The 23,277-nt window shown below is 47.3% G+C and overlaps 1 protein-coding gene across 1 annotated transcript in view; it reads right to left on the bottom strand.

Annotated features, from left to right (window-relative positions):
- Positions 1–23,277, bottom strand: part of NOS2 (nitric oxide synthase 2) — a 36,147-nt gene that overhangs the window by 12,553 nt on the left and 317 nt on the right. The window contains exons 2-16 of the mRNA XM_083479530.1: positions 19,716–19,915; positions 16,197–16,272; positions 14,643–14,756; positions 13,853–14,001; positions 12,727–12,889; positions 11,179–11,270; positions 10,953–11,094; positions 9,735–9,874; positions 7,638–7,812; positions 5,937–6,038; positions 4,154–4,348; positions 3,549–3,631; positions 1,874–2,018; positions 859–963; positions 713–762 (exon numbers count right to left, since the gene is read on the bottom strand). Coding sequence (XP_083335656.1) covers positions 713–762; positions 859–963; positions 1,874–2,018; positions 3,549–3,631; positions 4,154–4,348; positions 5,937–6,038; positions 7,638–7,812; positions 9,735–9,874; positions 10,953–11,094; positions 11,179–11,270; positions 12,727–12,889; positions 13,853–14,001; positions 14,643–14,756; positions 16,197–16,272; positions 19,716–19,855 — 1,871 coding nt within the window. The 5' untranslated portion in view covers positions 19,856–19,915. The remainder of the gene's footprint in view (positions 1–712; positions 763–858; positions 964–1,873; positions 2,019–3,548; positions 3,632–4,153; positions 4,349–5,936; positions 6,039–7,637; positions 7,813–9,734; positions 9,875–10,952; positions 11,095–11,178; positions 11,271–12,726; positions 12,890–13,852; positions 14,002–14,642; positions 14,757–16,196; positions 16,273–19,715; positions 19,916–23,277) is intronic.

Genomic DNA, 23,277 nt, shown 5'->3' with positions numbered 1-23,277 from the left:
ACCACAGAATAATGCGCTCCCTCCATCTCCCCCAGCAACGTCCAAACCAAAGTGTCACTGATCTTATGGTTTGTTGGGAAAATGCCAACGTCAAACCATTGTTTCATGAGTGCTTTTTTCAGCAAACCATAGTTAAACCCACAGTTTTGAGTTTGGACACAATGTTAAACTGTGTTTAATCTAAAATGAAAGCAGAGGCATTTGATCACCTTATTACAGCCATGCCAGAAGAAGAGAAGGGAGGGGGGTTTAATGTTACATAAAAGCCAGGCAAAGTGCAAACCACGGTTTAGTGTTCCATGCAAGCAATTTTTAAAAGGATTTACCAATCTTTTATATAATTGGGGACACCCTTTTAGCCAATCAAAAGGGGTTTTTTTAATGTATTCAACTATCAGGTTAATAAAAGTTGCAACCCTAATAACTAAAAACATTTTCTTAAAATGAACAATACAAGAGCAGCAAGCAAAAGGGGTGTTGCTGAGTGACAGAGACCCTGATCTGAAACTTCTGACAGCTGCTGCCACTCAGTGTCGACAATACTAGCCTAGATGGCCAGCGGTCTCACTCAGAATATGGCAGCTTCCTACACTCCTCATAGAACCAGACGGCAAAGCATGATCTCAGACCAGAAAGGCCAGAAGTTCAGAAACCTGACAGTAATGTTCAGCGCAAGATGAGAGCTGCACACCCCCAGCCAAAAAACAGTTACCTGAATCTGTTGCTCAGTTGTTTCATAGACAGCAGCGTGTTCTGCAGCGTCTGTGGCAAAAACAAAACAGGAGACACCATTAACATTGCCTTGATAACCTCCCTCACACTGGAAATTCATTTTGCCTCGTGGCCATGAAAAGTTACTTTTCCATTGCTGGGTGCGTCTCCATTTCCAAAAGTGCTGGTGACCACCAGGAGGAGGGCTTCCTTCTCCAGATCCTTTGGATCGTAGTCATCCATGCAGATAACCTAGAAAAGGAAGTTGGATTTATAAGCAGCTGCGGGGAGGTTGGAGAAAAGGGACAAGGTTTTGTGTAGGGAATAATAATAATAATAATAATAATAATAATAATAATAATAATAATAATTTATTATTTATACCCAGCCACTCTTGGCGGCTTCCAACCAAATATTAAAAACAATACAGCGCCAGACATTAAAAACTTCCCTAAACAGGGCCGCCTTCAGTTGTCTTTTAAAAGTAAAATAGTTGTTTATTGCTTTGATCTGGTGGGAGGGCGTTCCACAGGGTGGGCGCCACTACCAAGAAGTCCCTCTGCCTGGTTCCCTGTAACCTCACTTCTCACAGTGAGGGAACCACCAGAAGGCCCTCGGAGCTGGACCTCTGTCTCTGGGCAGAATGATGGGGGTGGAGATGCTCCTTCAGGTATACAGGACCAAGGGAAAGCTATAGTCAGTCATACCAAGCTGGGAGAGCTCCATTGGTAGAGCAGGACAGGCTTAATCTCAGGTGACGGAGGTAGGTTCACCTTTAAATGCAAACTGAATCACATTTCTCCTGCACCAGTAGTTGCTGGGAACCCCCAGGAGGGGAGAATGCTCTTGTGGTCAAATCTTGCTTGCTGGTTTCCCACAGTTCAGCCACTGGGAGAACAGAATGCTGGACTAGATCGGCCATTGGCCAAACCCAGCAGGGCCTTTTCTTACATTCTGATGTAGTTATAACGCTACTCTCCCCTCACAGGGAAAATATATAAAAGGTCATAGAACTGTAAAGTTGGAAGGGACCACAAGGGCCATCTAGCTGAACCCCCCTGGAATACAGAGATATTTTTGCCCAACGTGGGGCTCAAACCCACAATCCTGAGATTGAGAGTCTCATGCTCTGCTGACTGAGCTATCCCAAGGAGCCTCTTACCCTGGTGTTGAAAGCACAGTTGAAGAGGTCACCAAGGTTCCGCGCCAGTGTTTCTGATCTTCCTGTTTCCGTCGCGTACAGGACAGTCGCTTTGATCCTGCCCGCTGTGGCTCTCCGCATGAGCGACGATGCAAAAAGCACAGCCCTGGGAAATGAGGAGCGATAGATGACTTGTCGATTTAATTCATTAATAATTAATCATTCTAATTAATAAATAATATTATAATGAATAATGTCAATAGGATTTATGTGCCATTTCAAGAAGTTTCATGAGCGAATACAGCCGTACCTTGTTTTTTGAACAGCCTAGTTCTCGAACGTTTTGGCTCCTGAACGATCGGAACCCGGAAGTGACTGTTCCAGTTTCCGAACGTTCTTTTGGAAGCTGAACATCCGATGGGGCTTCCGCAGCTTCCGATTGGCAGCAGGAGTTTCCTGCAGCCAATCAGAAGCCGCGCTTTGGAAGTTGAACGTTTTGGAAGTCGAAAGGACTTCCGGAAAGGGTTTCGTTCGACTTCCAAGGTACGACTGTAAAAGCCAACCGCAACACAGCAAGAATCAAGCCCATTCTAAAAACACAGCTGCCCATAATTACAACACACAGCAAAACAACGACATTAAAAGCACCCGTAATTAAAAGATATATTATAAAGAAACCTGGGCTGGTGTCCAATGCTAGTATTACTTGGAGCAGACCCGTTGAAAATAATGAACATGAAGAACTTGGGTCTGTTACTTTCAATGGGTCTACTCTGAGTTGGATGCAAGCCTGTTAAAGAGTTAAAGTTGAAATAACCATCAAAGCAGGAGAGTCAGGTGATCAGGAAAACACGAGTCTAAATAGGTGTGTTTTCAAGAGCTGGTGGAATGCCAATACTGATGGGGCTTTCTGTGCTTCAGCAGGGGAGAAATTCCACAAAACTGATGCTACCACTGGGGAAAAACCACCTCTGTGTTATCATGGCATAACATAATACAGTGGTGCCCCGCAAGACGAATGCCTCGCAAGACGGAAAACTCGCAAGACGAAAGAGTTTTCCGTTTTGGAGGTGCTTCGCAAAACGAATCTCCTATGGGCTTGCTTCGCAAGACGACAATGTCTTGCGAGTTCCTGCTGGTTTTTCCCCTCCCCCCCTTTTCTAAGCCGTTTATCAGCTGATCCGATCAGCAGATAAGCCGCTAAAAGCCGCTAATAGCGCTAATAGCGCTAAGCCGCTTATCAGCAGATAAGCCACTAAAAGCCTCTAAAAGCCACTAATAGCGCTAATCCGCTAATGCTTCAATGGGCTTGCTTCACAAGACGAAAAAAACCGCTAGACGAAGAGAATCACAGAACGGATTCTTTTTGTCTTGCGAGGCACCACTGTAGATGAGGAAAAGTTGTTAACCCTTGAGGGACAACTTCAAGGCCTACCCTCCCTTCCATTCTGGCATGTCCTTAGTTTTACACCAGACTTGGAGCAAAAAGCCTTTCAAAAAGGGGAGCGTAAAGTTAGTAACACATCCACGCCACTTTGAATGTGCAGACAGTGGACATAACTGGGTGTGCAGGATGGGAGCGAAGCCTGTTCCTGCGACTACCGAAACACGTTCTTTCAATGCATCGGGGGGGGGCGCTCTCCAAAACTACCTACACACCGCAGAAATGGCAACAACTTTTCTCCTGGAAACATACTTGGCCCAGATGCGGAATCTTATCTCTCTTTTCCGTGGCTTGCGCCCCTCGTCTTTCCAGACGTGCGTTTTCCATGCGTCTACCTTAAGCGGGGAGAAAGTTGGATATTTTAAGAGGACGTTGGGCTGGCTTTCCACAGAAGGTGACAAATAAACGTAAAAAATATGAACCACCACCAACAACAACCCTGGTGGGAGACCTCCGGCCATTTTGGCCAAGCCCTATCTATCATATAGGACATCAGGTATGGGGCAGATGAAACAGGAGAGGTCAGTGATTGGATCCTCGACTCAGAGAATTGTAGAGTTGGAAGGGACCCCAAGGGACCCCTTGCAATGAAGGAATCATAGCTAAAGAATCTCTGACTGATGGCCACCCAACCTCTGTTCAAAAACCTCCAATGAAGGAGCGCCCACCACCTTCTGAGGGAGCCCATTCTGCTGTTGAACAGCTCTTACCGCCAGAAAGCTATCCCCAATATTTAGTCATAACCTTCCTTATTGTAATTTAAATCTATGGGTTCGGGTCCAACCAGATGCCCCTATGGGAAACCCCCAAGTAAGGCCCCACCCCTGGCGGCTTAGAGCTGAGATTGTTTTGCTCACCTGGTAATAATAGAAAGGGGAGAGGATGTAGTTCAGCATCTCCTGGTGGAACACAGGTGTAAGGCTGCCTGAGATGGGAGGCACCAGCCAAACCCAGTCAGCTGGGCACCCTCCTCGAATCCGGTACTCGTTCTGCATGTATTTCATGAACGACTCGGCAGCAGAGTGATGGTCCATGATGGTGACATTTTGTTTCTGGAAGAAACACACAAGCTCTCACTAGTCACTTCTAATAAAAAAATTCCTTCCAGTAGCACCTTAAAGACCAACTAAGTTAGTTATTGGTATGAGCTTTTGTGTGCATGCACACTTCTTCAGATACACTGAAACAGAAGTTGCCAGATCCTTCTATATAGAGAGAAGGTGGGGAGGGGTATTACTCAAAAGGGTGGTGAGAATGGGAGATTGGCAGATAGCTGAGATGAGTCTGTTGACGACTCTTAATGACTGTAATAGGTCTTACAGGAAAAGGCAAGGGGTGAGAAGATGAGAAATGGCTTAGTCATGTATAATGGGATAAGAATCCAATGTCTTTGTTCAGACCAGGTCTCTCCATGGTTTTAAGTTTGGTAATGAGTTGCAATTCAGCAGCTTCTCTTTCCAGTCTATTTCTGAAATTAAGGTGCTACTGGAAGGAATTTTTTTATTTTGACTATGGCAGACCAACACGGCTACCTATCTGTAACTAGTCACTTTTAAGAGAGGGATGTCAGAGAATTCCCGTGAAAGCAGGAAACAGGAGCGGAAATTGATGAAGTTTGCTTATTCATCCCACTTCTGGAAGGGAAATCAATCTTGCAAATACCGTCAGTATTATCCGCTGCTGTTGCTTCCAGTCTGCCAATGATATGTAACTGATTACCCATCCACCCCAATTTGCATTGCATTTCCATTGCACTGAAACAAATGGGATAGAATAACAAAATGACAATGTATCTTATGTCATGAATTACATAAATCACATCATTGTTTACATAAATTACATAGCTGTGGCTAAATTACATAGCATATGCAATGACACAACTTATGCAATTATTTTATGTATATTGTGTAACTTATGTAATCATGAACAACTTTCCGGGGAGGAAGATGAATTGCAGCAGAGCAGAAGCAGTGCCTCATGAGACGAATACAGGGCAGAGCAGAAAACAAGGACTTATTCCTGCTTCCGAACAACCTGCTTAGTGAGCATTCATCCTGATTTGTTTGCCCATACAGTTTGCAGACTTTATGTAGGGTTGCCATATTTCAAAAAGTGAAAATCTGGGCACAAGAGTTGTTGAGCTTTTTCGCAAAATGAATCCAGACGCGTATGGCAGCCCTACTTTAGGCAATGTTGGCTCTTTGTTGAACATTCATCTGGATTTGCTTGCAGGGAGAGGTTATGGACCAGTGAGGCAGCTGAGAACCGGCTCAACACAGGTACCAAGTAGGCACAAACACCACCTCCTCAAATCTTGCTGACCTTGCCTGTAAAGGTATCTGTTGCTGGAGACTGAATCTCGGACCACTGACATGCAAGGCAGATGTTCTGCACCTGAGCCACAACCCTTCCCTAAATAGGATGCTGCCTTAGACTTGGCCAGACCAGTTGTCCATTTTGCCTAGTATAACCTGATCTGACTGGCTGGGCTCTCCAAGGTCTCAGGAATAGTGCCCCCCCACCTGCTCTTTTGAAGATGGAGATTGTCTGAGATTGAACCTCGGACCTTCTGTGTGCAAAGCCTGGACTCTACTCACCGAGCTACAGCCATTCCCCTCCTCTCCCTCTGCTCCCACTCACCTGAAAGCTATGCAGCACGGCCACATTTACTTCTATCACAGCTTTGTCTTTCCACAAGGAAGAGAGCTTGTTTGTTTCCAGGCCCATCCGCCTCCCTACATCCTACGAAGAAGGAAGAGATGAAGAAAGAACAATGCTACCTTCTGGACTTCAAGGACCCTCAACAACACACCAGAGGCCTTGTCAGTGGGCCAATAGACCATCTAAGAGCAGCCCTATGCCAAGATGGCACCCACCAGACGCTTTAGACAACAACTCACAATTCCCAACAATTGGTTTTGCTGGCAGAGGGTGATGGGAGTTGGAGTCTGGAGGCCACCAAGCTGGGAAAGGCTGCTGTGAACTACCACCACCCAGTTACAGAAATGTTGTAGTGCTACAGAATGTTCGCTAACATTTCAACTGCTGAAGGGGAGGGGCTGCTCTTTCCTCCAGTGCAAACTGAACAAGATGAGTCCTTAGCAATGTCCGCACAGTAGCCCTCTATAGGGCTGCCCATAGAGATGGAGGAGAAATTTGGTTCAGGTCTCACTGGAAGCCAAATTGATCAAATGCACAACGTGCATTTAACAACGTTAAACAATGTGCAAACCGAAACGCAGCTATCCTTCCGAATCTGCACTTATCCAAACTTTATGACGCAGTTCGCCAACCAGACGATGTTTACAAGAATGCGTCCATCAGCCAATCAGTGGTTTGGCTTGGCATCAAGGTGGTTTCTTTCAGCCTCTGCGCAGAGTGCAGCCGCGACTCGCCACTGCAGAGGGACAGGCTCGTCTCAGACTTCCTCAAGTGGGAACGGGCCTCTGGATTGTTGAGAGTGACATGGGTGCGTTCCTCATCAATGGCACCTGGGCAGGCTGCCTGCAGTCAGCATCCACCTGACCACTGGTGATCATCCTGGGAGCCCCACCATCTCCACCATGGCCCACTACCTAAGCCCCCTGGGTAGCACAGAGAAATGAAATGGACAGAGGGTGGTCATGTACAGAAGCAGCCTGAGACTGCGTGGGAAAGGCCTTGGAGAGGAGGAGTTCTAGTAGGTCCTGGGAAGGTGGGGAACTTCAGTCCTGGCAACTGCATCATCGAGGCAAGACACACTGAGAAGAGTTGCTGAGGCCACTAGGCCTGAGCTGTGGTTGTTTCCTTGAACAAAGCATTACAGTGGTACCTTGGGTTACAGACGCTTTAGGTTACAGACTCCACTAACCCAGAAATAGTACCTCGGGGTAAGAACTTTGCTTCAGGATGAGAACAGAAATCACGCAGCGGCAGCAGGAGGCCCCATTAGCTAAAGTGGTGCTTCAGGTTAAGAACAGTTTCAGGTTAAGAATAGACCTCCAGCACAAATTAAGTTCTTAACCCGAGGTACCACTGTATCTTTGCTGGCCTCGGATGAATTATTGCTTTGTTGACTCCAGCCCTGACAATAATGCACTCTCTATTGATCAGGGTGCATATGCTTAACAGCATTTCATTCTGAAGCGGAAGCAGATAGGTCCCTGTATCCAAAAAACTTCCAATTTGAAAAGCAAAATACCAAGCATTTGGGGGTGGGGGGGGGTGAGGCATGGGAAAGGGAAGGAGGAATATGAGTCAGTCAGATATCAGTTAGGAATGTGCTGCCACTCAAACAACTTTATTATTATTATTATTATTATTATTATTATTATTATTATTATTATTTAAAAAAGAGAGTACCTGAAGGATATTGTAGCGCTGTGCATCACAGAAGTCTCGTACCCCGATCTCAGTCCCCATGTACCAACCATTGAAAGGGCAAGCTGTGAACTCCAGTCCTCCACACTCAAGGAGCATGTTTGAGACAGCAGGAACGGCGTACCATTTCAGGTCCAGTTCTTTAAACCATTCGTATCTGGGGGGGAAGGGAAACCAAACGAAATTCCACCACTCCATATGGATGCTCAGAAGTCAGTGCTGTGGTTTATGCGGCCAACACAGCACCATCCATTGGGATGGCCCGTAACTTAGTGGTAGAGCATGCCAAAGCCACTTCCGACCTAGGGAGGAGGTGGTGTTGCGGGCTTCGCGCCCCCAACACCCGCGCGGAGGCTGGCTCCCAGCCCCGCGCATACAGGGGGAATCCTCTGCTGCATCATCCCCTGGCCAGCCTATCGGCTGGCTCAGGGGGCGTGGCTTGCCGCATTTAAGGCAAACGCGGCAGAGGAACTTCCTCTTTGCTGCTGATCAGCTGGGGGATTTCCCACCTACCCTCCCTTTAAAGTTTCTCCTTTGAACTTGCTATGGACTTTGGTTGGTCGCCGTCAAGGGGCCTGGTAGGAATTTTTCCACTTGGCAAATTGGCACTGGCCATTTGGTTTTTTCGCCTACCTCGTAGCAAATCGTCACAACTTCCAAGGTTTGGCGGTTAGGCATTGGTCAGGGTATTGTTATGTAGATGAATGGGGGGAAGGAGCGCCATCAGCTCCCCCGGTTGCGAAGGGTAGTCCAGTAAAGGACTCTGGGGGGCATGGCCCCGTCTGAAGCCTATGGAGGCCAGGGCCCAAGGCACGCCCCTGAGTGGTGGCCCCGGGGGAGTGCCTAGTTGATGTGCATCAGGAGAGCTCCCCTTGCTGGTGTTAACCCTTCCTGGCCTCTCAGGCAGACAGTCTGAAGCCTGATAGTTGATTAGCACCAATGCCTAAGCCAATACCGCTTATCACCTGTAACCAATAAAGTTGTGGCCAATTTTTGCCCAAGGATGCGGGTGGTGCATCCCGCAACACCACCTCCTCCCTAGGTCGGAAGTGGCTTTGTCATGCTCTACCACAGAGCCTAGGACTTGCCGATCAGAAGGTCGGCGGTTCAAATCCCCGCAACGGGGTGAGCTCCCGTTGCTCAGTCCCTGCTCCTGCCAACCTAGCAGTTCAAAAGCACGAAGTGCAAGTAGATAAATAGGTACCGCTCCAGCGGGAAGGTAAACGGCGTTTCCATGTGCTGCTCTGGTTTTGCCAGAAGCGGCTTAGTCATGTTGGCCACATGACCTGGAAAAACTGTCTGCGGACAGACGCCGGCTCCCTTGGCCTGTAAAGTGAGATGAGCGCCGCAACCCCAGAGTCAGTCACGACTGGACCTAATGGTCAGGTGTCCCTTTACCTTAATTTTTGCCCATTAACCTTAATTATTGTGTCTCGTGTCTTCTATTTCTACTGGTGGGAGGTGGGAACTCGCCACGCAAAGGTCCCAGATCCAACCTCTGGCATTTCCAGATACAGCTGGGAGAAACCCTTGCCTGAAAACCTGGAGGAATTGCTTCCAGCCAGGGTAGACAATAATGAGCTAGATGTATATTGGCTCAATATAAGGCAGACTCCTCTGCAACTATGTGCAAAAGGCAGGTGACAGCAAGCTCAGGAGAACCCCAAGACTTGCAGCAGAAGAAAATATATTTGGGAAGACATGTCAGTCCGAGGGTGTTTCCATTGCTTATTAAACTTTCCTTCTGAATTGTTTGTGGGGAGGTTAAATGATGTTGAGTTAAATCAAAGGTCAACAGACACTTTCATGTGCATTTTCTTATTTATTTATTCCAAAAAGTCTGATCTTTCAGGGAAGTGGGTTTCTTGCACAAGACCTCCCAACCAACTCTATCGGGGCATCCTGAAATTGCGGGATTCCGCCCCCCAAATGGAAACAGCCTGGAAGCACCGTTATTCAATGTAATTTTGCTCCGGCAAAAGCACACGAAGCCCCAAATAATAGCCTCTCTTCACCAACGGCCTGCCCGCCCGTCAAGAGCAGGTCCCGGCCGCTGTCATCTGAAGCCAAGGCACTTACGTGGGATGTTCCATAGATACTTCAAGGACAAGCTCTGGCGGCAGCTCAAACAGTTCCGGGTCTTGGCCATCAGCTTGGAGGATCAGTGGAACCACATCAAAGCGGCCATACTTGGGCTTCCAACCAAGCTGGATGCACAGCTGAGAGAAGCGAAAGAAAGGAGGTGAGCTGGGTTTGTTTCCCCCTCTTCTGGCCAAAGCAAAAAAGGAGAGACTTAACTCCTTGGATGCTCCTGAAGAGCCAGCAGTGCCTGACGCAAAATGAGAGTGGTGGGGTGGAATGCAGGGAGGCCAACAGTAGGTGGCGCCAGAGCCAATGACCAGCAGGGCAGACTCCAGTTTAACAAGAACAATTTATGACTTATTACTCCAGCCACTCTGGGCAGCTTCCCACAAAATATAAAGGGACAAAACAAAACGTCAAACATTAAAAACTTCCCTATACAGGGCTGCCTTCAGATGTCAAATAGTTGCTTATAGGTTTGACATCTGATGGGAGGGCGTTCCCCAGGGCGGGTGCCGCTACCAAGAAGACCCTCTGCCTGATTTTCTCTCGCTTTTCACAGTGAGGGAACCACCAGAAGGCCCTCAGTACTGGATCTCAGTGGAGGCAGAAGACAGCCATCAGTAACCATTAATAGGAAGAACAACAGCGGCAAGAGTCTTGATAGCACAAGGATGGAAGAATGAGTAAATCCCAACGACAGAACAGTGGCAAGAAAAATTGATGAGCTATGCAGAACTGGCTAAATTGACATACAAACTGAGGGACAACGACAACTGTGACTTTAAGGAAGAATGGGAACTTTTTACAAATTATCTAAAAAGGCAACAAAATGAACTGGACTCCATGGCAGGTTCTGAATAAACATACACAAATTTATTGGTTGATAACATGATAGATAGACAACGCAAGGATATGTATAATTTTATAACATGCAGAGAATAATATGTACAGAGAAAGAGAGAGGAGCTGAGGGAAGTCCTTGTGGGGGGGATGGAAGGGGGGAAGGGGGGAAGGGGGGAAATAACATATGATTATATGATTTGATAATTTGTTATGTTTAAATTGCTTAATTATTATTTTTTAAAGTAGTCGTTAATAGGAAGTGACTGTCTGCTGCAAACTGTCTTCCAAGATCACTGCCAGCTTTGTCAAAAGGCTAATAGACAGCTATTGTTTCAGTATTTTGGTGGTGCCTGGTTTCTCCCCACATACCTGTGTGAACTCCACATTGGCTGGGTCGCCCACAATGGAGCCATCTGGCATTGGGTACCCAGCGTATCGGATGAGTTGGCTGTTCCATATCCGGAAGTCATGCATCCCATCCGTCCTCTGGGGAAAGACAGTGATGGCAGATCTGTTGCAAGAGACAGAGTGAATGCCAACCAGCTTCTTAATTTCTTAAGGACCCAAGCGGGACGAAAGGAAAAAGAGCTCATACCTTATATTCCCTCCGTTGGTGGAATACTCCAAATGGCGGCAGATGTGCTGAAACATCTCCTTGGCAGTTGTACAGCTGCGGGCATCAAAGACCTAAAAGGCAACAACATTTGGGAACAATGACCAAAATCAATTAGCTTTCCAACACAATTCAGAAGGCAATGAAAGGAAGATGGTGGCAGCCTTAGAGGAGACGAAGGAGAAGAAGAAGAAGAAGAAGAAGAGGAGGAGGAGTTTGGATTTGATATCCCGCTTCATCACTACCCGAAGGAGTCTCAAAGCGGCTAACGTTCTCCTTTCCCTTCCTCCCCCACAACAAACACTCTGTGAGGTGAGTGAGGCTGAGAGACTTCAGAGAAGTGTGACTAGCCCAAGGTCACCCAGCAGCTGCATGTGGAGGAGCGGGGAAGCAAACCCAGTTCACCAGATTACGAGTCCACCGCTCTTAACCACTACACCACACCGGCTCTCATGACCTATAAGGCCACGTCTGTGCATTTAAAAGCACTCTTATAGGTCATGCCCTCCAACATCTGGGTGATACAAATTGGGATGCTCTTTTTTTTCCATCCTGAGCTCTTACAGGAACCAGCTGACTCATGCCAGAGCGCTGGACCAAAAAACAGGATATTTTAGGGACAGATCTGAAGCCAGGATGATTTCTGTAATTGCAGGATGCTCTGCTTACATTGGGATGGCTGAGTGGTATAATATCTACTCATGTCTTTCCGCATAGAACCCCGGGAACTGTAGTTTGCTATGGGTGCTGAGACTTGTGAGGAGACCCCTTTCCCCCCTCATAGAGTTACAATTCCTGGAGTTCCCTGGGAAGAGAGGTAGATTGTTAAACCACGTTGATACGGGTGACGGCAGTCCTTCAGAACCTACTCTTAGACTTTAATGTGTTATCAACACCGCCAGTGAAATATACTCAGAGTTGCAAAGTGATTTCATGCTCTTTATTCAGCTCATAGTGGTGAGGAGGAGTGAATGAAAGTCCCCTCACAGTATCTGCTTTATATACATTATTTACACAATGGGCTGCACATGATTGGCTAATTCCGGAATTCTACTGTAAGCCAATCAGGTTGTGGATTCACTTCTATCTGGAGCAGGATTGGGTGGTTCCTGCCAACCAATCATACTGCTGCATTGTTCTAGGACCAATCAGACTGCTGCATTCTGAATCCTATTGTTCTAGGACCAATCAGACTGCTGCAGTTTGGATCCTATTCAACTCAGTACATAACACCCCTCCCCTCTAAGTTCCAGTCCTGCTCATTGGTTGTGTATTTGTCACTGTCAGCTGTATGCAAGTAAGTAGAGGAAGAAATTGGAATGGCAGCTGCCTCGCGCGAACACAATCTGCCCTCAGCCAGACGACATGCAGCCAGTCCTGGGGGCAGCCCAGGAGACTTCCAGCTTCCTCCAGCCACCCTTGTCTCATTGCTGCCCTGGAAGAACTCAGCAGGAATTATTAGGCCCTGCCTGCCTTCCACCCCGCCAGTCCCAATGCGCACCAGCCCACGACTGCAGACAAACCAGTCACCTTTAAATTGGACCACTGGATTCTCCCAATGCACCTGGGAGCATTTCTCCAGGCCTGCTTGGTGGCAAAGATGAGCTCTTCCCCAGTCATCTGGTAGGTTCCTGTTGTTTCTATCTCTTGGGCCACAGTTTCAAGGCGCGCAAGGTGCTTTTCTATTCTGGGCCTGGCAGGTGGAATGGGAGAGGAAACAGCAAACAATGAACAGCAACACTTTGAGCTGATGTAATTCAAAGAGGAGAGGGCAAGAATAGCCATATGCAGCTGGATGCAAAGAGGAATTCTCCAGGAAAGACCCCAGAGACGAGAGGACCCCCCCCTCCCCTTATCCCAAACTGGGAAGTGAATCTGGGACTCTGAACTTTCATGGTTTTCTTTGATGGCTGCCAATATTCATTACAGCAAAAGACACCATGAAAGAAGAAGCTTGTTAGCTTTAATTTGGGGGGGGGGGATGACTCAGAAGTAATCAGCAGGGCATGAGAATGATCTTGGATATTAGAAACTGCTTTCATAAAAATTAATTGGTGGAAGGAAGATTTATATTACTCCAGTTTTTCATTATTATTTTTTAAAGCCACCTGGATCACTCATGGAGATAATTGGGAGCAGGAGAGATGGTTGAAAGCTCAGCCTTGGGAACCAGTAAGAAAACCTGGGTTCATCTCCTCCCACCAGCTTTGAGGAACTACCAGTCATTAATAACATTCCTCAAACACAAAATAGATCAGGGGTTCAGCAAAGACGAAGCAAATACTCCAGACATCCTTTTTTGATGATGATTTGTTTTTGGTTTTTGTGTGATGGTATCAGGGCAGTTCTATAGAAGTGGTATGTAAGTTAGCAAATTATTATTGCCCTCTGGTGGGGCACTCTTGTGTGACGGCGCAACAAAAGAGGGACTAAAATAAAATAAAGCAGAACATTTGTGGCGTAAAAAGTTAAGGATTTGAGCGGGGAGCTACGGGGTGTCCAGCGAATGGGAATGATGCAGTTTGAACTTTGAAAGTGGGACTGCATGTAAGTTCCACAAGATGTTTTGGAGCACATCATTCATTGTGAATGAACAATGGAAAGGATGTCTGAAAGGCGGGATCAAAGAAGAACGAAAACAACAAAAACCACTCACTCTTTAAAGGATTTGTAAAACAGGTTGATGAACTCTATTGCTTGAGGTAATAATTCATCTCTCGGGGTGAGCCCGTTGCGGGGACCTCTGACCAAACCTTTGGGGTTCATGACAGATCCCTGGCACACCTTGGTCCTGCAGTGAAGAACCTGAAGCGAACATAACAGCAAGAGGGAGAGAGAAACAAGTGGATAAAACTCATGGCCCGCAGTGTGGAGGGAAGCTGTGGGCATCCCGGGTACATCTGCAACATTACAATTCCCATGCTTAAAGAACAAGAGGCATGTTCTGCCACAACATGTGAAGGGCTCCCTTTCAGAATTCAAACCAGCCAAGTCCCCTCCAAAGCGATTCCATGCCATTCCATTCTGCCTCCTGGAGAAGCTGATAGACAGGACCATGATCCCCCTGGACTGGCTCTAAGTGAGGCAAGTGTGGGCTAGCCGACGGCAGACTGAGAGAGGTGGGGCACTGCCCCATTGCCCCTACTGGGATAGGAGTCTCCACTCGAACCCATCCCCAACGCAAAGTGACCCAGCCAAGGCTCTCCCACCTGTTGTGTTACCAATCTCTGGAGCAAGGCTTTGCACCTGTCGCATAGCACAAGAAAGCAGCCTCATGGATGCTCGAGTGACAGACAGGCAAAGTGGGGGTGGGCTCTGGGCTCCACCCACTTTGGGCTTTAGCCCTGCCCACTGCTGACAATGTAGCCCTAAGTTGCATTGGTTTCCCTGACCCACAGGTGGAAGGAGCACCCACAAAAAATCCATATAGCTCTCTATTGTGTTACCTCTTTGGCCTGGTAGTGCAATGCGTCTTGAAGGCTGCTCCCAGTTTCCCAGTTTTTGATGTTTAAATGCCTCGGGCACCGGGACGTTTGCTTGGTACCATTTGGGGAATGTTTCTGTGCAGGAAAGGAAGCAAAAACACAAAATAAATTACGGTGTCATGCTTTTAAAGAAAGGAGCTTGATGAGTTGAAGTGAGAGTCAGGAAAGGCAAGGCAGCAGAGCGAGAGGAAGAGAGAGCTAAATGTATTGATGTATATACTTATTTGAGGGACGTGGGTGGCGCTGTGGGTTAAACCACAGAGCCTAGGACTTGCCGATCAGAAGGTCGGCGGTTCGAATCCCCACGACGGGGTGAGCTCCCGTTGCTCGGTCCCTGCTCCTGCCAACCTAGCAGTTCGAAAGCACGTCAAAGTGCAAGTAGATAAATAGGTACCGCTCCAGTGGGAAGGTAAACAGCATTTCCGGGCGCTGCTCTGGTTCGCCAGAAGCGGCTTAGTCATGCTGGCCACATGACCCAGAAGCTGTACTTGGCTCCCTCAGCCAATAAAGCGAGATGAGCGCCGCAACCCCAGAGTCAGTCACGACTGGACCTAACGGTCACGGGTCCCTTTACCTTTATATACTTATTTAATTTACATCCCAACTTTCCTCCAAGGAGATGGAAGCAGAATTGCAGAGTTGGAAGGGACCACAAGGGTCATCTAGTCCAATCCCCTGCAATGCGGGAATCTATTTGCCCAACGTGGGGCTTAAACCCACGACCCTGATATTAAGAGTCTCGTGCTCCACTGATGGAGCTACCAGGAGCTCTTGAACGAAGTTGAAGGGGGAGCATATGGTTCTCCCCCATTTTATCCTCACAACAACCCTGTGAGGTAGGTTAGCTTAGGAGTGAGTGACCAGCCTAAACTCTGGAAGAGTTTAGGGTGTCTTTTGGGTGACTGGTGCTGTGAATCTCCACCTGTGCTCAACCTGTATGTGAAAAACCAATCACAAAATGCTGCTTAGTTCCCAGCGACCTCTTTCCAAAGGAAACATATCCTAGAAGCCCGCTGTCATAGATGCTTTCGTTGAGATTCCTGCATTGCGCAGGTTGGACTAGATGTCCCTTGGGGTCCCTTCTGACTCTGCAACTGTATTCTTTCTAAATTGCCTTGTACTGAACAAGATCATTGGTCTATCTAGCTCAGAAGAGTCTACACTGGCTGGCAGAGGCTCTGCGGGGTTTTAGGGAAAGGAATTTCCCAATCCAAGCCAGAGTTTGAGCCCAAGCCATGCGCTCTCCCACTGAGCAACAGCCTGACTCCCCAAAAAGCTGGCATACTTGGCTCATGCCTCCCGTGTTATCCTCAAAACAGCCCTGCGAGGTTGTTTAGGCTAAGCGAAAGTGGGTCTCTCCTTGGGCTTCTCTGCCCAGCAGGAATGAGAACCTGGGCCACTCAAATCCTAGTCAGACACTCTATGCATCACATCCCCCAAATCACCCTACATAGGGCATCGAGGCTGTAACATCTTATGCCCTTTGGAATAAGGGCACCCCAAATTTAAACTCACCTCTCTTGCCGTTACAGTGATCACGTCAGGTTTCTTGCTTAGACCATTTAACAAGGCGACTTCTCGTTTTGCCAGGCTGTAAGAACAAGGAGGAATTGATTTCATAAGAGTTGGGGGTGGGGGGGAATGTTGCTGAAAGCCAGCCTTTAGTATCTTGGCACCTTGGCTCAGATATACTGGAAAACAGTCCTGCCCAGAAGTCCTGACTGCTTTGTAGTCCAGAACATCTGTTTTTGAGAAGATATCTGAAGGCTTTTATATATGTTGGAAGCCACCTAGAGTGGCTGGGGCAACCAGACAGATGAGTGAGGTATAAATAATAAAATTATTATTAGTGGTAGTATGCACTAGAAATTAGGCTTTTAGCATTGCAGCTCCAACCCTCTGGAATCAGTTATGTGCTGAAATCCAACAGGCGCTAAGTGTCTGATAGTTAGGCATCTATGGAAGACTGTTTTGTTTAGGCTTCCCCCTAGGTGTGGCCCAGGCATTTATGGCATATTAATTGTACATCTGTAGGAACACAGATCCTCCCAGTGTGCCTGTTCTCCAGGGGCAGTCCCAGATTTACAGAAGCCGTCCCGGTTTCTGATTTGATCCCAGAACGTCCCACTTTTCCTTAGGACGTCCCTGTTTTCATCGGGGAAATGTTGGAGGGTATGGGAACAGCTGTTGCTTTACGAAATCCAGCTTTAGTTGTTTTTAGAATTTAGGTGGCGCTGTGGATCAAACCACAGAGCCTAGGGCTTGCTGATCAGAAGATTGGCGGTTCGAATCCCCACAGTGGCGTAGCGTGGGTTGTCAGCACCCGGGGCAAGGCAAGTAATTTGCGCCCCTAACCCGTGGATTTGCGCCCCCTAACCCGTGGATTTGCACCCCCTAACCCTAACCCCCAGATGTTGCGCCCGGTGCGGCCGGCCCCCCCTGCACCCCCCACGCTACGCCACTGAATCCCCACGATGGGGTGAGCTCCCGTCGCTCGGTCCCTGCTCCTGCCAACCTAGCAGTTCGAAAGCACGTCAAAGTGCAAGTAGATCAATAGGTACCGCTCCAGCGGGAAGATAAATGGCGTTTCCGTGCGCTGTTCTGGTTCGCCAGAAGCGGCTTAGTCATGCTGGCCACATGACCTGGAAGCTGTACACCGGCTCCCTCGGCCAATAAAGCAAGATGAGTGCTGCAACCCCAGAGTCGGCCATGACTGGACCTAATGATCAGGGGTCCCTTTACATTTACCAAGTCAGACCGTAGAGTCCATCCAGCTCAGAACTTTCCACACTGACTGGCAGCAAAGGGTGGAAGACAGAGGGCATCCCAAGCACTCTTTGGAGGTGCCATTGGGGATCGAACCTTCTAACTGAGAGCAAGTTCTCTGTCTCTGGGCTATGGCCCTACCCCAAACATTTGTATTGGGTCTTGCTTCAGTGGCCTCAGGCTGTAAAGCGGCTTGCAAATTTGCAAAAGGAATCAAGTGAGAAGAACACGGCATTGGGAGGATTCTGAGATGGCCAAGGCTGGTATTATACCACTTTGGTAAACAGGGAAAGGTTCCCAAGCTTGGGTTAAATTGGGAAGTTTAAGCAGGAGATTCCCAGGGGGCGCTGGCTGTGATCAGGAGCCACCCAAGGAGTAAAACAAAGAGCCCACGTCAACCAGCTTCAAATATAATCTTGCAGCAGGCTAGTTATAGCAGCAAAACAAAGGGAGGGAAAGTGCTGGACAGAACTGGCTGCTTTGGGGAATTCGCTGGAGGAAAGCTTCTGAAAATAAGTGAGGACTGACAGCTCGTTAGGAAAATAACTGGATTTCCTGCATAGAATTGGTTTCCTGTATAATGATGACTCCTGAACTCTTCTCTCTTCCTTTTCACTTTGATGCTGGCTGGGGATCAGGAGACTATTTATGGAAGGGCTGCCTGTAGCTCAGTGGCTGGGCAGCTGCTTGGCATATAGAAGGACCCAGGTTCAATCCCCAATGTAGGAGAAACTGGGAGAACCAAAATTGATGCATCCTTCTGTCCTTAAGTTGGGGTGGGTGACTCCTATGATAAGAGATCCGCTTGGTGGATGCGTTTGCTGACAAATTAGAGAGCCAGTTGTGTTGGCAAACACACACAAAGAGATCGAGGGTCTGGAAGCCAAGCCTGATGAGGAACGGTTGAAGGAGCTGGTTATGTTTAGCCTGAAAAAGGGGAGACTGAGAGGAGATACGATAGCCATCTTCAAATATCTCAAGGGCTGTCACACGGAAGAGGGAACAAACTTGTTTTCTCCTGCTCTGGAAGGTAGGACTCGAACCCATGGCTGCAAGCTCCAAGAAAGGAGATTCCAATGAAACATCAGGAAAAACTTTCTGACACTAAGAGCTGCTTGATAGTGGAACGGTCTCCCTCGGAAGGTGGTGGCCTCTCCTTCCTTGGAAGTTTTTAAGCAGAGACTGGATGGCCATCTGTCATGGAGGCTTCAGTTGAGTTTCCTGCATTGCAGGGGGTTGGACTAGATGACCCTCGGGGTCCCTTCCAACTCTACAGTTCTTTGATTCTATAAACTTTAACGGCCAGCCACACTTTGGAGCCCTCTTTTGTCTGATGCATCACCTTCGTCTGATGTCATCGCTGTGCAGGAGTCAGAAAGATAAAAAGTACCCATTGCATCAGTGTGATCCAAAGAAACAGCTGCTCTTCTCAAGGTTTATTGGGAAGTTCTGCTTGGGCATTGCCTGGGACTTGCTTTCCCTCACCATTGGCTCCTACTCTTCAAGAAGGAAGGAAATAGACAAGCATCTTGGTGGATCAGACCAAGAGGCTCCATTGAGTCTGGCATCCTCCATCCCATGGCAGCCAATCAGATGTTTTAAGAAAACTCACACGCAGGCAACTTCTCCTGGCTTTCAGAGGCACTCTTCCATTGAGCATGGAGGTTCTATTAGCATTTATTCATTTATTTATGCTGGCTGGCTGCAGTCACCACTTTGGCCACCTCTGATATAGACCAAGAGTGAATTCCGTTCTCTTGACTGCTGGTCCTTATGCATCTGGACAGTACTATCTAGGGACAAGAAGGTGGCATCTACAGGTTTGGAGACGTATTTTTTAAAAAAAAGAATAGGGAAAGCTGAGAACAAAATAACCATCAGCCCCAAAGAGCTCAGTGAGCATACTCAATAGCCAGGGAATGCTGACTTGACTGCGGAAGCAATGTAAACCACGACAAGGAAATGGAATGGAGTGTCTTGAAAAAGGTCATGGCTGGCAGAATGGCATGGAGTGTTCTGAAAAGGGTGTGGCTGGCTGGAGCCCTAAACATTGTATTTTGCACCGCAGGCCCTACTTGGGAATATATCTGACTCCCTTTGAAAGAATCCGAGCCAGTAGCCCATCACACAGCAGTAACATCCATATGCTGATTTTGCATCGCAGGAAGAGGAATTTCCTTTTTCGCCTCTCCTGGATCTACTGCCTGTCAGTTTCGCCAGGTGAAGTTGCTGTGGTTATGAGTGAAGGAGAGAAGGAAGCACTCTCACCTGTGAAAGTTCCCAGTTGCTTTTTCCATGCTGCTGCTGCTACTGTTGTTGTTATTGTTGTTGTTGATATCCTTCCCTTCTTGGGACTCAATCTTACTGGTTTGAGGCTTAAAAAGGAAGGGGCACATCATCCTTTGCATAGCAGGTGTGTGTGTGTTCCACAGCTCCCAAACTCTGCTCTGTGCAAGGTAGACTCCTGTCTGCAAAGGAAACACATACAAGGAAGTTCAGATGAATGACTAGCCCTTTTTAAAAAGCAAAGAATAGACACAAATTTAAAGAAGAATTGAACTGGGTACGGAAAGTGGCTGTTGAATGGGACACAGCTGGCGGCAGCCTTTGGGTGCTCCACCAACCTTGGACCTGTGCATAAAATAAGGTCGCCATGTTTCAAGAAGTGAAAATCCAGCCTTTTAAACGGTTTTTAAAAATTCTGCCAGGACGCCATTTTCAGCGGATGAATCCCAGGTGTGTGGCAGCCATAAAACACACGTCTAGAGTGAGAGACTGCGGTGATGTCAGGTTTTTGCAGGAACTCTTCCCAAGGTGAGACTCTTGTGGAGGAGCTGAGAGTTTGTCCAGACTCTGGGTGACAGGGGTGCCAACTTGAATTAAATATTGGGGAGGGGCAGGCAAGTCCTTCCCTGCATAATCGATCACATGGCACAGTGCACGCACACCATTTGAACGGCAATGCCCGTCAACTTTTTTGGGAGGGCCATCTCAAATATTTTATTGGGAAGGGTGAAGCTCCCTCGGACCCTAGAAGTTGGTTTCTATGCTGGGTGAGAGCCAGGAGGTGAAGAGGGTTGGTCTAAAGGAGAAGGAACTGGTTTTGTTTCATATTTATTAGTAATTTTGTGTTAATGTAAATTTTTTATACATTACTGAATTTTTTTTGTAATATTGGTTGTTTGAGTTGTCTGTTGTTGCTTCAGCTTTCTGTAGAGACATATTTTAATCTATTAAGTGGTACAGAAATAAAAGCAAATGTTTGGTGCCTTCTTAGTTTTTAGAGTGGGGATGGGGAACTTGTAGTCCTCTCAAGGTTCCTGGACTACAGCTCCCATCATGCCTGACCATTGATCCTGCTGGGAATAATGGGAGTTGTAGTCCAACCCCTAGAAGGTCATCGATTCCTCATTCCCTATACAGGGCTTTAGATTATGTATTACAGAATGCTTGCCGTGCAATTATTTTTGCAGTGCAATTGTTTTAACTTTGGATAACTTAATTAAAATGGAAAGGGGTGTGTGTGTGTGTGTGTGTGTGTGTGTGTGTGTGTGTGTGTGTGTGTTAGAGTAGAGTATTTTTTCTCTATCCCTCTCACGTAACACCGGAATTTAGGCTCAGCCAAGGAAATCAATGGGGCGCAGGTGGCGCTGTGGGTTAAACCACAGAGCCTAGGACTTGCCAATCAGAAGGTGGGCGGTTCGAATCCCCGCAATGGGGTGAGCTCCTGTTGCTCAGTCCCAGCTCCTGCCAACCTAGCAGTTTGAAAGCACGTCAAAGTGCAAGTAGATAAATAGGTATCACTCCGGTGGGAAGGTAAACAGCGTTTCCGTGCGCTGCTCTGGTTCGCCAGAAGCGGCTTAGTCATGCTGGCCACATGACCTGGAAGCTGTACGCCAGCTCCCTCCGCCAATAAAGCGAGATGAGCACTGTAACCCCAGAGTCGGCCACAACTGGACCTAATGGTCAGGGGTCCCTTTACCTTTAAGGAAATCAATGGGTCACAGATCCAGGACTGACAATAGCCCTATTTGAGTGTTCAGTCCTTACACACAGTGAAAATTAGAACATGGAAACCTAGCCAGCGGCCCTTTGCCCAGTCAGATCATGGGTCCATCTAGGTCAGTCTTGTCTACCCTGACTGGCAGAAGCTTTTGAAGGTCTCAGGCAGGGAATATTTCCCAGCCCAACCTGGAGATGCCGTTCAGGATTAAACCTTGGTCCTTCTGCATGCAAACAGCTCAGCTATAGCTCTTCCTCATCTGCCACCCTAAATCAAGTAAATAAAAAAAAATACTTAACTAAAAGTAGGAATAATCTGAATATTTGAAATTAAAATGCTCTACCACCAAAAAAGGCTCTGCTCATCTCTCTTGCTCAGCCACCAGAGCAGTCATTCAGTACTTTGCAGAGAGTAAAAGACCTGGCTAAGGTAAACGATTGCATTGAGGGGAGCATTTCCATGGGCTCTGCTTACTGAGTGTGCACATAAAAACTGCACTGGAAAAGGAGGAATCTGAGAAAGAAGTGCTGATAAGGTTTTCAGCAAATCCAAGAAAACTTGTTTTAGTTTAGATTTTAAAAATGAAATGAAAAAGGCGTATTCTTTGCATTTTTGCAAAATATACGCCCTGATTTTTTTTAAATTTAACTTCCTAGTTTTCAAATGACTGGAGATTTTGACAGATTTTTCTGAGCATTGGGGGTCACAAAAAGTAATATAAAACAATCAAAATTTGAAACAAATTCAAACATTTCATTCTGAATCTGACAGACGGAACCAGGCAGAGGAGGATGACAGGTGGGTGTCCTGCTCTCTCCCCCCCAACATAAATCTTGGCTACGCCCATGAACTCTGATTATCTCTTATTATTCCCATGAACTCTGATTATTTTAGCGCAGCTAAAAGCGAGCTTATTTCAGACCTTCAGCTTGAGAAAATCAGGTTGCAGTGTTAAGCCGAAGGGGTTGGGGTGCCCTTCTCCACCCCAAGGGCTGAATTCGCTTCTGGGCAACTTTCGGAGGGTTGCATGCCAGAAGTAGGCGGGGCCAGAGGCAAAAGTGGGCAGGGCAACAAATGCAAATTTTACCTTTGCACAAGAGTCTTGACCCACACTCCCACCCCTATCACTGTCTTCCACCCAGGCAAGTGGGAGGCATTGTTACAGCTCAAAGACACAAAGTCAGAGGTGAAAAGTAGGGTTAGTGAGGAATGTGGCTGGAGGTAAATTCCGAGGGCCAGATAGAAAGGTCTGGAGGGCCACACCTGGCCCTGAGGCTCCCCACCCATGCTGAAATCAAGGAAGCCCCTTTGAACACAGAAGAGGGATTGCTTCTAAGAAGATATGCACAGAGGACTGGGTTGCCTACTTCACCCCCAGGCATTCTGTAAACAATTTAAATACATCAAAAATAAGTATTCCTCTCATCTCCAGAGCAATCATTCACTAAACACGTGCCCTTAACACTACAAGATTCCATGTACTACAACTGAATGGTTACGATTAAGGAAAGTGCATAGTAAACTTTCCCTGGAAGCATCGGAATCAAATGCGTAAGACAGAATCCGAACTGTGCAGGCGCAGAAGTCAATCTCATTTGAGTCCAGTGGAGTTTACTGCCAAGAGAAACTGGGCTTAGGGTGGCAGCCTTGTTTTTTGCAGGATCGGGCCCACCATTGCCTTTTAAAAACCCCGAAGAGATAAGATGATGTTTTACAATATTTCAACAACGTTTCTACGGTTTAACTAGAATGAGCATTGCTCAAGCTTCAGGTGAAAGATACACACACACACACACACACACACACACACACACACCCTAATAAAGG

This window comes from Podarcis liolepis, assembly GCF_965112155.1.
Source record: "Podarcis liolepis genome assembly, chromosome: 16".
Lineage (NCBI taxonomy): Eukaryota > Metazoa > Chordata > Lepidosauria > Squamata > Lacertidae > Podarcis > Podarcis liolepis.
The sequence above is the reverse complement of the archived record's forward strand: the minus strand, read 5'-3'. Positions and strand labels throughout refer to the sequence as shown.